The sequence below is a fragment of the Balaenoptera physalus genome, assembly GCF_965194825.1.
Source record: "Balaenoptera physalus genome assembly, contig: HAP1_SCAFFOLD_399, whole genome shotgun sequence".
NCBI classification, from domain to species: domain Eukaryota; kingdom Metazoa; phylum Chordata; class Mammalia; order Artiodactyla; family Balaenopteridae; genus Balaenoptera; species Balaenoptera physalus.
In genome coordinates this window covers 773,535-786,463 of record NW_028126289.1, presented here as the reverse complement: position 1 = coordinate 786,463, position 12,929 = coordinate 773,535, and the positions used below count along the sequence as shown (strand labels likewise).

General features: G+C 48.8%; 1 protein-coding gene across 1 annotated transcript; it reads right to left on the bottom strand.

Moving 5' to 3' along the window:
* Positions 1-73: 73 nt before the first annotated feature.
* Positions 74-2,759, bottom strand: LOC309653501 (polyhomeotic-like protein 2). Its single transcript, XM_082478446.1, has 3 exons — positions 2,627-2,759; positions 1,092-1,169; positions 74-643 (listed from the first exon to the last, which is right to left on the bottom strand). Exons 1-3 carry the CDS (start codon positions 2,726-2,728, stop codon positions 386-388), a joined length of 438 nt encoding a protein of 145 aa, XP_082334572.1. The 5' UTR covers positions 2,729-2,759; the 3' UTR covers positions 74-385.
* Positions 2,760-12,929: the final 10,170 nt, after the last annotated feature.

Here is a 12,929-nt window from a genome sequence, read left to right as displayed (position 1 = left end):
TTTTGACCCTGAACTACTGGTGGCCAGTCCCTGCAAACACTGTCCCAGTGGGGTAAGACCCCACTTCTGTAGGGTACTTGGATGTTTGTGCACTTGCTTATCTTATGTGTCTGAGTGTACAGACCACCTGGGCACAGATCCCCGCATTCTCTACCCTAATTGATTTTAGGGAGTGGTTTCTGGTAAGAAGAGGATAGTTCTGTTTCACTCTAGGAGGGGAGGGAAAGGAGGCATCATGGGTAACTTTATTTCGGCCTGGAACCCCACCTTTCCTTGAGTCGTGGAGCTTGTACCAAAGCTCCCGCTCAGCCTTCCAGGCCGCCTTCTTGATGCCACCCCTTCTTTCCTGCCAACTGTCCCCCTAGTGCTTCTTCCCCACCCTTCTCTAATCCCCATGCTTCTCTAACTGCCCAGCTCCCAACTTCTCTGCCTCCGTCCTCCCGGCCCACCTGAGCCGTGGCCCAGGCTGGGGACTCACCATCTGTGCCCGCAGATACATCTGTGCTTGGCTTGCAGTCAGGGCTGGGGAAGACGTGTTGCCCAAGAGCACAGCCTGCTGGGCGATGCCTGAGGCTGCTGCTGAGTTGACACTCTGAGCCCGGTTGATGAGCTGGGCTGCTGCTGGGGAGGCTGTCAGATTGATCTGAGGAGAGAGACACGCGAAGTAGGAAACAGGAGGTTCTGTGGGTTAACTCTGCACCCCTTCATCCATTTCTTTCTCTCTGCCTCTTCCGTCCCTTGGTGGATTCAGCCTTCTTTAGGACCAGCTCTGATCTGTGGGCCCTGGATCTTCCCCCAGCACTGCTGCATCTCTGGCTTATGTGCAGAGCTGCAGGGAGGATCCGATGGGGAGAGGACTGAGCTATGAACAGAGGGCCTTGACATTGGAAAGAGGACGGGGAATTATTAAAAGAAGTTAGAAAGCAGCATGCACTTGTTCTTTCTGGCAAGAGTAACAGGTTCCAGCCATGGTTCTGCACGGCTAAGGATTCACCACAGTTGGGTCTGGAAGCCCAAGAGAACTTTGGGCAAAGAGGAAGGAGCCGGTCCTGGAGCTGTGGGCTCTGCCAGCTGCTCCCCATCCTACTCACCGAGGAGGACTGCGCGGGGGTCTGTGCAGACACACTGCTGCCTGAGGTGCTCCCTTGTCTGCTGGCCACCAGGCTTGCCTAGGAAGGGAGAATTCTCATCACTAGAGGCCCAGACCTCCTCCAGTCATGCCCCCCGGCTCTCACCTGCCGCAGGGTGCACTATAGGGCAGTGGTGCAGAGTCAAACCCTTATTCTGGCTCATCCACGTGACCTCAAGCAAGTGCCTCAGTTTCCTCTTGTATAAGGTGGGGATAACCACAGTACCTACCTTGTAGGATTGCTGAAAGGATTACACGAGGCGGAGCATTTACGTATAAGCGCCTGAACCGTCAGCTCTGACTGTTACCAACGTTTCCAGCTCTCTTCAGCTCCCGCCCCACCGTACCCACTCTATCATACCCGGCTCACCGGCCCCCACGTGGAACACCGGGCACGTACTGTCTGGAATGTCCAGCCTGTGTCCTCCCCGTGGCCAGCTTCTTCTCAGCCCGCAGTGTCACCTTCACTGTTCCTCCAGCAGACAGGCTCCCCCCTCCCCAGCAGCTGAGGCTCCCCCCTCCCCAGCAGCTGAGGCTCCCCCCTCCCCAGCAGCTGAGGCTCCCCCCTCCCTACCAGCTGAGGCTCCCCCCTCCCCAGCAGCTGAGGCTCCCCCCTCCCCAGCAGCTGAGGCTCCCCGCTCCCCACCAGCTGAGGCTCCCCCCTCCCCACCAGCTGAGGCTCCCCCCTCCCCACCAGCTGAGGTTCCCCCCTCCCCACCAGCTGAGGCTCCCCCCTCCCCAGCAGCTGAGGTTCCCCCCTCCCCAGCAGCTGAGGCTCCCCCCTCCCCAGCAGCTGAGGCTCCCCCCTCCCCAGCAGCTGAGGCTCCCCCCTCCCCAGCAGCTGAGGCTCCCCCCTCCCCAGCAGCTGAGGCTCCCCGCTCCCCAGCAGCTGCACCCAGCGTAAGGCGGGCCTCCTTGTTACTCAGCCACAGCAGGCTGCTCTTCTCTTCTGCAGAGCTTATCAGCACTCTGGTAGTGAGCTACTTTGTCTCCTCGTCTATTTGTGTTTCTGACTACTTGCTGTCTCCCCACTACAGGCTGCAAGAGGACAGGGTCCACGGCGTGCTCGGTGCCCGACATGAACTCTGGCACGCAGCCGGTGCGTAAAGATTCTGTCGAATGCGTGACTGGGCTCTTCTCGGCCACGGAGGGCAGACAGGCAAGCGGAATGGGCAATGGCCTTCTCCTGTGGACGCCTCCTCGCACCCTCGGCCCCCTCCCTGCAGTGTGGTGAGGCGGGGAGGCAGGCCCCCGCCAGTCCCTCCTCGGGCGAGGCGGGCGGAGAGGTCCAGCCGCCCCGCTTGAGAGCTGTGTGGCCTCGGGCGAGGCGCTTAGCCTCTCAGAACCTCTCTCCTCGTCTGTCAGAGGACTCGGGGGTGATGATCACACCCACTTTGCAGTGGTTCTGTGAGGACGCATGGGCACACATGTGCAGTGCTTGCTTTTCCTGCCCCTTCCTTCGGGGGCATCTGCGGCGCTCCTGCGACGTCGTCTTACCTGCTGCACGGCCGCGAGGCTCTGGAGCTGGGCGCTGCTGAGGTGCTGCTGCTGTAGGGCCGCCGTCTGCAGCATGAGGTGCTGCTGCTGGGCCGCGTACATCTGCTGCAGGTACTGGGCCGCCGTGCTGGGCTGCCGGTGCAAACCCCATTATAAAAATCAATTACTTTTAAAAACCCGTGAAACAAAGACAGTGAAAGAGAGAGAAATTCTTACAAAATTCGTTCAGGGGCTGTGATGCCACCTGGATTGACCATATCTAGACCCACAGTTGATTGAGACATAAGGGTGGACACTCTTGGGGCTGAGAGGTTTGGTGAGGTTGGGTGAGCAAACGCAGACCCTTTAAAGTAATACTGCGTGGTACCCATCCCATGGGTCCCAAATCTCCCGGTTCAAGGGCATCTTCCTACATCGAAAGCATGCATGAGAAACCCAGAAGATGGTACACCGTGTGATCCGGAAAGGTTTTGAAAACGCACCTCATTTCTCATCTCCTTGTGCTCGGGTTTGCCATTCCAGCCACTTTACTAGCAATCTCCCTCCTTGAGAATCAGCACCTTTAACCTCCTGTTCCGTACAGGTTGCAATTTGTCCTGAGGATGAACGGGAAGAGGGGGAACCAATGAGAGACTAGCTCTAGGTGTTGGGACAGGCACAGGTCACTCTATTTTCCCATCAGGAAGAAGAATTAACCACAGGCTCAGCCTGCCGCCCGGGACCAGAATAGGGCCTGAAGCAATCCTGCGCTTTTGCGGCCAGCTCCCAAGAAAGCGAGTTGAAAAATGGAGCTCAGGGGCACTGCAATTCACAAACCTGCAGACTTATAAATGATGACTCTCGTCCACAAATATATTGAGGGAAGGCAACGAAGAGGATTGGAAAGCAAGGCAGAATTGCAGGAAACAGATTTCAGGAGGGAGATTCGAATCGCCTTTAAAGCACAGGAAAAGCGGCAAAACCTCGACAATGATGCCCTTGGCCAAAAAGGGCGTACGCGTTTTTTCCTGAATATATTCAGGAAAAAACGCATACGCCCTTTTTGGCCAACCAAGCAACCTGGAAAGGCAAATCAGCGCTACAAAGAAGTCTCGCTTCCCATCGGTCAAAAGGGCCATGCTGAATAAAGTGTCAAAACCAGAAATGCAAAACAGGCCATGGAGAAACGGGAGCCTGGCTACGCTGATGGGCGGGATGTAAATTGCCAACAGCCACTCTGGAGAAGTGCACGGTGTGTCCTGAAACATCGAAAAAAATCAGCTTAGGGAGCATAGGGCACTTCCACTCATGGGCGTATAAATTGGGAAAACTAAAAATCAGCAAGACACAGGCACCCCAAAGTTTAGGGCTGCTCTGTTGACAAGAACCTCCACTTCGTTACACCTTAAATATCCCAGGAAAGAGAAAAATGGATAAAGAAGTTGTGGTCCTTATGTACAATGGAATATCACTCAGCCATGAAATCAACGTCATAAGGCTAGTAGCAGCAAGATGAGTGGATTTAGGTAGGACGATTCTAAGTGAAATAAGTCACACAGAAAAAGATACTTATCATAAGATATCACTTATAGAGGGAATATAAAAACCGCTACCCTTGAACTGAATTACAAATCAGAGCAGGGTAACACGTTTAGAAAACACACTATGGCTGCTTAACGGGAAAGGTGAGGTGGGGTGATGCATAAAACAAGGGTTTCAAATTAGCTCAGATACCGTTCCATAAACCCAATAGGTAATAGACAAGACCTACTCCTTGCTCAGTGAATTGGACTCAACACCCCCTATTCACCGCCCAAGAATATATCTGACTAGTAAGAATCTTAAAACCTATGCATTGATATCTCTCTGTAAGTGAGTCCAGTGGGTGTAAAGCGGCAAAACACAGCAGTGAAAAGCAGGTAAACCCCATTATAAAAATCAATTACTTTTAAAAACCCGTGAAACAAAGACAGTGAAAGAGAGAGAAATTCTTACAAAATTCGTTCAGGGGCTGTGATGCCACCTGGATTGACCATATCTAGAGCCACAGTTGATTGAGACATAAGGGTGGACACTCTTGGGGCTGAGAGGTTTGGTGAGGTTGGGTGAGCAAACGCAGACCCTTTAAAGTAATACTGCGTGGTACCCATCCCATGGGTCCCAAATCTCCAGGTTCAAGGGCATCTTCCTACATCGAAAGCATGCATGAGAAACCCAGAAGATGGTACACCGTGTGATCCGGAAAGGTTTTCAAAACGCACCTCATTTCTCATCTCCTTGTGCTCGGGTTTGCCATTCCAGCCGCTTTACTAGCAATCTCCCTCCTTGGAGAATCAGCACCTTTAACCTCCTGTTCCGTACAGGTTGCAATTTGTCCTGAGGATGAACGGGAAGAGGGGGAACCAATGAGAGACTAGCTCTAGGTGTTGGGACAGGCACAGGTCACTCTATTTTCCCATCAGGAAGAAGAATTAACCACAGGCTCAGCCTGCCGCCCGGGACCAGAATAGGGCCTGAAGCAATCCTGCGCTTTTGCGGCCAGCTCCCAAGAAAGCGAGTTGAAAAATGGAGCTCAGGGGCACTGCAATTCACAAACCTGCAGACTTATAAATGATGACTCTCGTCCACAAATATATTGAGGGAAGGCAACGAAGAGGATTGGAAAGCAAGGCAGAATTGCAGGAAACAGATTTCAGGAGGGAGATTCGAATCGCCTTTAAAGCACAGGAAAAGCGGCAAAACCTCGACAATGATGCCCTTGGCCAAAAAGGGCGTATGCGTTTTTTCCTGAATATATTCAGGAAAAAACGCATACGCCCTTTTTGGCCAACCAAGCAACCTGGAAAGGCAAATCAGCGCTACAAAGAAGTCTCGCTTCCCATCGGTCAAAAGGGCCATGCTGAATAAAGTGTCAAAACCAGAAATGCAAAACAGGCCATGGAGAAACGGGAGCCTGGCTACGCTGATGGGCGGGATGTAAATTGCCAACAGCCACTCTGGAGAAGTGCACGGTGTGTCCTGAAACATCGAAAAAAATCAGCTTAGGGAGCATAGGGCACTTCCACTCATGGGCGTATAAATTGGGAAAACTAAAAATCAGCAAGACACAGGCACCCCAAAGTTTAGGGCTGCTCTGTTGACAAGAACCTCCACTTCGTTACACCTTAAATATCCCAGGAAAGAGAAAAATGGATAAAGAAGTTGTGGTCCTTATGTACAATGGAATATCACTCAGCCATGAAATCAACGTCATAAGGCTAGTAGCAGCAAGATGAGTGGATTTAGGTAGGACGATTCTAAGTGAAATAAGTCACACAGAAAAAGATACTTATCATAAGATATCACTTATAGAGGGAATATAAAAACCGCTACCCTTGAACTGAATTACAAATCAGAGCAGGGTAACACGTTTAGAAAACACACTATGGCTGCTTAACGGGAAAGGTGAGGTGGGGTGATGCATAAAACAAGGGTTTCAAATTAGCTCAGATACCGTTCCATAAACCCAATAGGTAATAGACAAGACCTACTCCTTGCTCAGTGAATTGGACTCAACACCCCCTATTCACCGCCCAAGAATATATCTGACTAGTAAGAATCTTAAAACCTATGCATTGATATCTCTCTGTAAGTGAGTCCAGTGGGTGTAAAGCGGCAAAAACACAGCAGTGAAAAGCAGGTAAACCCCATTATAAAAATCAATTACTTTTAAAAACCCGTGAAACAAAGACAGTGAAAGAGAGAGAAATTCTTACAAAATTCGTTCAGGGGCTGTGATGCCACCTGGATTGACCATATCTAGACCCACAGTTGATTGAGACATAAGGGTGGACACTCTTGGGGCTGAAAGGTTTGGTGAGGTTGGGTGAGCAAACGCAGACCCTTTAAAGTAATACTGCGTGGTACCCATCCCATGGGTCCCAAATCTCCAGGTTCAAGGGCATCTTCCTACATCGAAAGCATGCATGAGAAACCCAGAAGATGGTACACCGTGTGATCCGGAAAGGTTTTCAAAACGCACCTCATTTCTCATCTCCTTGTGCTCGGGTTTGCCATTCCAGCCGCTTTACTAGCAATCTCCCTCCTTGGAGAATCAGCACCTTTAACCTCCTGTTCCGTACAGGTTGCAATTTGTCCTGAGGATGAACGGGAAGAGGGGGGAACCAATGAGAGACTAGCTCTAGGTGTTGGGACAGGCACAGGTCACTCTATTTTCCCATCAGGAAGAAGAATTAACCACAGGCTCAGCCTGCCGCCCGGGACCAGAATAGGGCCTGAAGCAATCCTGCGCTTTTGCGGCCAGCTCCCAAGAAAGCGAGTTGAAAAATGGAGCTCAGGGGCACTGCAATTCACAAACCTGCAGACTTATAAATGATGACTCTCGTCCACAAATATATTGAGGGAAGGCAACGAAGAGGATTGGAAAGCAAGGCAGAATTGCAGGAAACAGATTTCAGGAGGGAGATTCGAATCGCCTTTAAAGCACAGGAAAAGCGGCAAAACCTCGACAATGATGCCCTTGGCCAAAAAGGGCGTACGCGTTTTTTCCTGAATATATTCAGGAAAAAACGCGTACGCCCTTTTTGGCCAACCAAGCAACCTGGAAAGGCAAATCAGCGCTACAAAGAAGTCTCGCTTCCCATCGGTCAAAAGGGCCATGCTGAAAAAGTGTCAAAACCAGAAATGCAAAACAGGCCATGGAGAAACGGGAGCCTGGCTACGCTGATGGGCGGGATGTAAATTGCCAACAGCCACTCTGGAGAAGTGCACGGTGTGTCCTGAAACATCGAAAAAAATCAGCTTAGGGAGCATAGGGCACTTCCACTCATGGGCGTATAAATTGGGAAAACTAAAAATCAGCAAGACACAGGCACCCCAAAGTTTAGGGCTGCTCTGTTGACAAGAACCTCCACTTCGTTACACCTTAAATATCCCAGGAAAGAGAAAAATGGATAAAGAAGTTGTGGTCCTTATGTACAATGGAATATCACTCAGCCATGAAATCAACGTCATAAGGCTAGTAGCAGCAAGATGAGTGGATTAGGTAGGACGATTCTAAGTGAAATAAGTCACACAGAAAAAGATACTTATCATAAGATATCACTTATAGAGGGAATATAAAAACCGCTACCCTTGAACTGAATTACAAATCAGAGCAGGGTCACACGTTTAGAAAACACACTATGGCTGCTTAACGGGAAAGGTGAGGTGGGGTGATGCATAAAACAAGGGTTTCAAATTAGCTCAGATACCGTTCCATAAACCCAATAGGTAATAGACAAGACCTACTCCTTGCTCAGTGAATTGGACTCAACACCCCCTATTCACCGCCCAAGAATATATCTGACTAGTAAGAATCTTAAAACCTATGCATTGATATCTCTCTGTAAGTGAGTCAAGTGGGTGTAAAGCGGCAAAAACACAGCAGTGAAAAGCAGGTAAACCCCATTATAAAAATCAATTACTTTTAAAAACCCGTGAAACAAAGACAGTGAAAGAGAGAGAAATTCTTACAAAATTCGTTCAGGGGCTGTGATGCCACCTGGATTGACCATATCTAGACCCACAGTTGATTGAGACATAAGGGTGGACACTCTTGGGGCTGAGAGGTTTGGTGAGGTTGGGTGAGCAAACGCAGACCCTTTAAAGTAATACTGCGTGGTACCCATCCCATGGGTCCCAAATCTCCAGGTTCAAGGGCATCTTCCTACGTCGAAAGCATGCATGAGAAACCCAGAAGATGGTACACCGTGTGATCCGGAAAGGTTTTCAAAACGCACCTCATTTCTCATCTCCTTGTGCTCGGGTTTGCCATTCCAGCCGCTTTACTAGCAATCTCCCTCCTTGGAGAATCAGCACCTTTAACCTCCTGTTCCGTACAGGTTGCAATTTGTCCTGAGGATGAACGGGAAGAGGGGGAACCAATGAGAGACTAGCTCTAGGTGTTGGGACAGGCACAGGTCACACTATTTTCCCATCAGGAAGAAGAATTAACCACAGGCTCAGCCTGCCGCCCGGGGACCAGAATAGGGCCTGAAGCAATCCTGTGCTTTTGCGGCCAGCTCCCAAGAAAGCGAGTTGAAAAATGGAGCTCAGGGGCACTGCAATTCACAAACCTGCAGACTTATAAATGATGACTCTCGTCCACAAATATATTGAGGGAAGGCAACGAAGAGGATTGGAAAGCAAGGCAGAATTGCAGGAAACAGATTTCAGGAGGGAGATTCGAATCGCCTTTAAAGCACAGGAAAAGCGGCAAAACCTCGACAATGATGCCCTTGGCCAAAAAGGGCGTATGCGTTTTTTCCTGAATATATTCAGGAAAAAACGCATACGTCCTTTTTGGCCAACCAAGCAACCTGGAAAGGCAAATCAGCGCTACAAAGAAGTCTCGCTTCCCATCGGTCAAAAGGGCCATGCTGAATAAAGTGTCAAAACCAGAAATGCAAAACAGGCCATGGCGAAACGGGAGCCTGGCTACGCTGATGGGCGGGATGTAAATTGCCAACAGCCACTCTGGACAAGTGCACGGTGTGTCCTGAAACATCGAAAAAAATCAGCTTAGGGAGCATAGGGCACTTCCACTCATGGGCGTATAAATTGGGAAAACTAAAAATCAGCAAGACACAGGCACCCCAAAGTTTAGGGCTGCTCTGTTGACAAGAACCTCCACTTCGTTACACCTTAAATATCCCAGGAAAGAGAAAAATGGATAAAGAAGTTGTGGTCCTTATGTACAATGGAATATCACTCAGCCATGAAATCAACGTCATAAGGCTAGTAGCAGCAAGATGAGTGGATTTAGGTAGGACGATTCTAAGTGAAATAAGTCACACAGAAAAAGATACTTATCATAAGATATCACTTATAGAGGGAATATAAAAACCGCTACCCTTGAACTGAATTACAAATCAGAGCAGGGTCACACGTTTAGAAAACACACTATGGCTGCTTAACGGGAAAGGTGAGGTGGGGTGATGCATAAAACAAGGGTTTCAAATTAGCTCAGATACCGTTCCATAAACCCAATAGATAATAGACAAGACCTACTCCTTGCTCAGTGAATTGGACTCAACACCCCCTATTCACCGCCCAAGAATATATCTGACTAGTAAGAATCTTAAAACCTATGCATTGATATCTCTCTGTAAGTGAGTCCAGTGGGTGTAAAGCGGCAAAAACACAGCAGTGAAAAGCAGGTAAACCCCATTATAAAATTCAATTACTTTTAAAAACCCGTGAAACAAAGACAGTGAAAGAGAGAGAAATTCTTACAAAATTCGTTCAGGGGCTGTGATGCCACCTGGATTGACCATATCTAGAGCCACAGTTGATTGAGACATAAGGGTGGACACTCTTGGGGCTGAGAGGTTTGGTGAGGTTGGGTGAGCAAACGCAGACCCTTTAAAGTAATACTGCGTGGTACCCATCCCATGGGTCCCAAATCTCCCGGTTCAAGGGCATCTTCCTACATCGAAAGCATGCATGAGAAACCCAGAAGATGGTACACCGTGTGATCCGGAAAGGTTTTGAAAACGCACCTCATTTCTCATCTCCTTGTGCTCGGGTTTGCCATTCCAGCCGCTTTACTAGCAATCTCCCTCCTTGGAGAATCAGCACCTTTAACCTCCTGTTCCGTACAGGTTGCAATTTGTCCTGAGGATGAACGGGAAGAGGGGGAACCAATGAGAGACTAGCTCTAGGTGTTGGGACAGGCACAGGTCACTCTATTTTCCCATCAGGAAGAAGAATTAACCACAGGCTCAGCCTGCCGCCCGGGACCAGAATAGGGCCTGAAGCAATCCTGCGCTTTTGCGGCCAGCTCCCAAGAAAGCGAGTTGAAAAATGGAGCTCAGGGGCACTGCAATTCACAAACCTGCAGACTTATAAATGATGACTCTCGTCCACAAATATATTGAGGGAAGGCAACGAAGAGGATTGGAAAGCAAGGCAGTATTGCAGGAAACAGATTTCAGGAGGGAGATTCGAATCGCCTTTAAAGCACAGGAAAAGCGGCAAAACCTCGACAATGATGCCCTTGGCCAAAAAGGGCGTATGCGTTTTTTCCTGAATATATTCAGGAAAAAACGCATACGCCCTTTTTGGCCAACCAAGCAACCTGGAAAGGCAAATCAGCGCTACAAAGAAGTCTCGCTTCCCATCGGTCAAAAGGGCCATGCTGAATAAAGTGTCAAAACCAGAAATGCAAAACAGGCCATGGAGAAACGGGAGCCTGGCTACGCTGATGGGCGGGATGTAAATTGCCAACAGCCACTCTGGAGAAGTGCACGGTGTGTCCTGAAACATCGAAAAAAATCAGCTTAGGGAGCATAGGGCACTTCCACTCATGGGCGTATAAATTGGGAAAACTAAAAATCAGCAAGACACAGGCACCCCAAAGTTTAGGGCTGCTCTGTTGACAAGAACCTCCACTTCGTTACACCTTAAATATCCCAGGAAAGAGAAAAATGGATAAAGAAGTTGTGGTCCTTATGTACAATGGAATATCACTCAGCCATGAAATCAACGTCATAAGGCTAGTAGCAGCAAGATGAGTGGATTTAGGTAGGACGATTCTAAGTGAAATAAGTCACACAGAAAAAGATACTTATCATAAGATGTCACGTATAGAGGGAATATAAAAACCGCTACCCTTGAACTGAATTACAAATCAGAGCAGGGTCACACGTTTAGAAAACACACTGTGGCTGCTTAACGGGAAAGGTGAGGTGGGGTGATGCATAAAACAAGGGTTTCAAATTAGCTCAGATACCGTTCCATAAACCCAATAGGTAATAGACAAGACCTACTCCTTGCTCAGTGAATTGGACTCAACACCCCCTATTCACCGCCCAAGAATATATCTGACTAGTAAGAATCTTAAAACCTATGCATTGATATCTCTCTGTAAGTGAGTCCAGTGGGTGTAAAGCGGCAAAAACACAGCAGTGAAAAGCAGGTAAACCCCATTATAAAAATCAATTACTTTTAAAAACCCGTGAAACAAAGACAGTGAAAGAGAGAGAAATTCTTACAAAATTCGTTCAGGGGCTGTGATGCCACCTGGATTGACCATATCTAGACCCACAGTTGATTGAGACATAAGGGTGGACACTCTTGGGGCTGAGAGGTTTGGTGAGGTTGGGTGAGCAAACGCAGACCCTTTAAAGTAATACTGCGTGGTACCCATCCCATGGGTCCCAAATCTCCAGGTTCAAGGGCATCTTCCTACATCGAAAGCATGCATGAGAAACCCAGAAGATGGTACACCGTGTGATCCGGAAAGGTTTTCAAAACGCACCTCATTTCTCATCTCCTTGTGCTCGGGTTTGCCATTCCAGCCGCTTTACTAGCAATCTCCCTCCTTGGAGAATCAGCACCTTTAACCTCCTGTTCCGTACAGGTTGCAATTTGTCCTGAGGATGAACGGGAAGAGGGGGAAGCAATGAGAGACTAGCTCTAGGTGTTGGGACAGGCACAGGTCACTCTATTTTCCCATCAGGAAGAAGAATTAACCACAGGCTCAGCCTGCCGCCCGGGACCAGAATAGGGCCTGAAGCAATCCTGCGCTTTTGCGGCCAGCTCCCAAGAAAGAGAGTTGAAAAATGGAGCTCAGGGCACTGCAATTCACAAACCTGCAGACTTATAAATGATGACTCTCGTCCACAAATATATTGAGGGAAGGCAACGAAGAGGATTGGAAAGCAAGGCAGAATTGCAGGAAACAGATTTCAGGAGGGAGATTCGAATCGCCTTTAAAGCACCGGAAAGGCAGCAAAACATCGACAATGATGCCCTTGGCCAAAAAGGGCGTATGCGTTTTTTGCTGAATATATTCAGGAAAAAACGCATACGCCCTTTTTGGCCAACCAAGCAACCTGGAAAGGCAAATCAGCGCTACAAAGAAGTCTCGCTTCCCATCGGTCAAAAGGGCCATGCTGAATAAAGGGTCAAAACCAGAAATGCAAAACAGGCCATGGAGAAACGGGAGCCTGGCTACGCTGATGGGCGGGATGTAAATTGCCAACAGCCACTCTGGAGAAGTGCACGGTGTGTCCTGAAACATCGAAAAAACTCAGCTTAGGGAGCATAGGGCACTTCCACTCATGGGCGTATAAATTGGGAAAACTAAAAATCAGCAAGACACAGGCACCCCAAAGTTTAGGGCTGCTCTGTTGACAAGAACCTCCACTTCGTTACACCTAAAATATCCCAGGAAAGAGAAAAATGGATAAAGAAGTTGTGGTCCTTATGTACAATGGAATATCACTCAGCCATGAAATCAACGTCATAAGGCTAGTAGCAGCAAGATGAGTGGATTTAG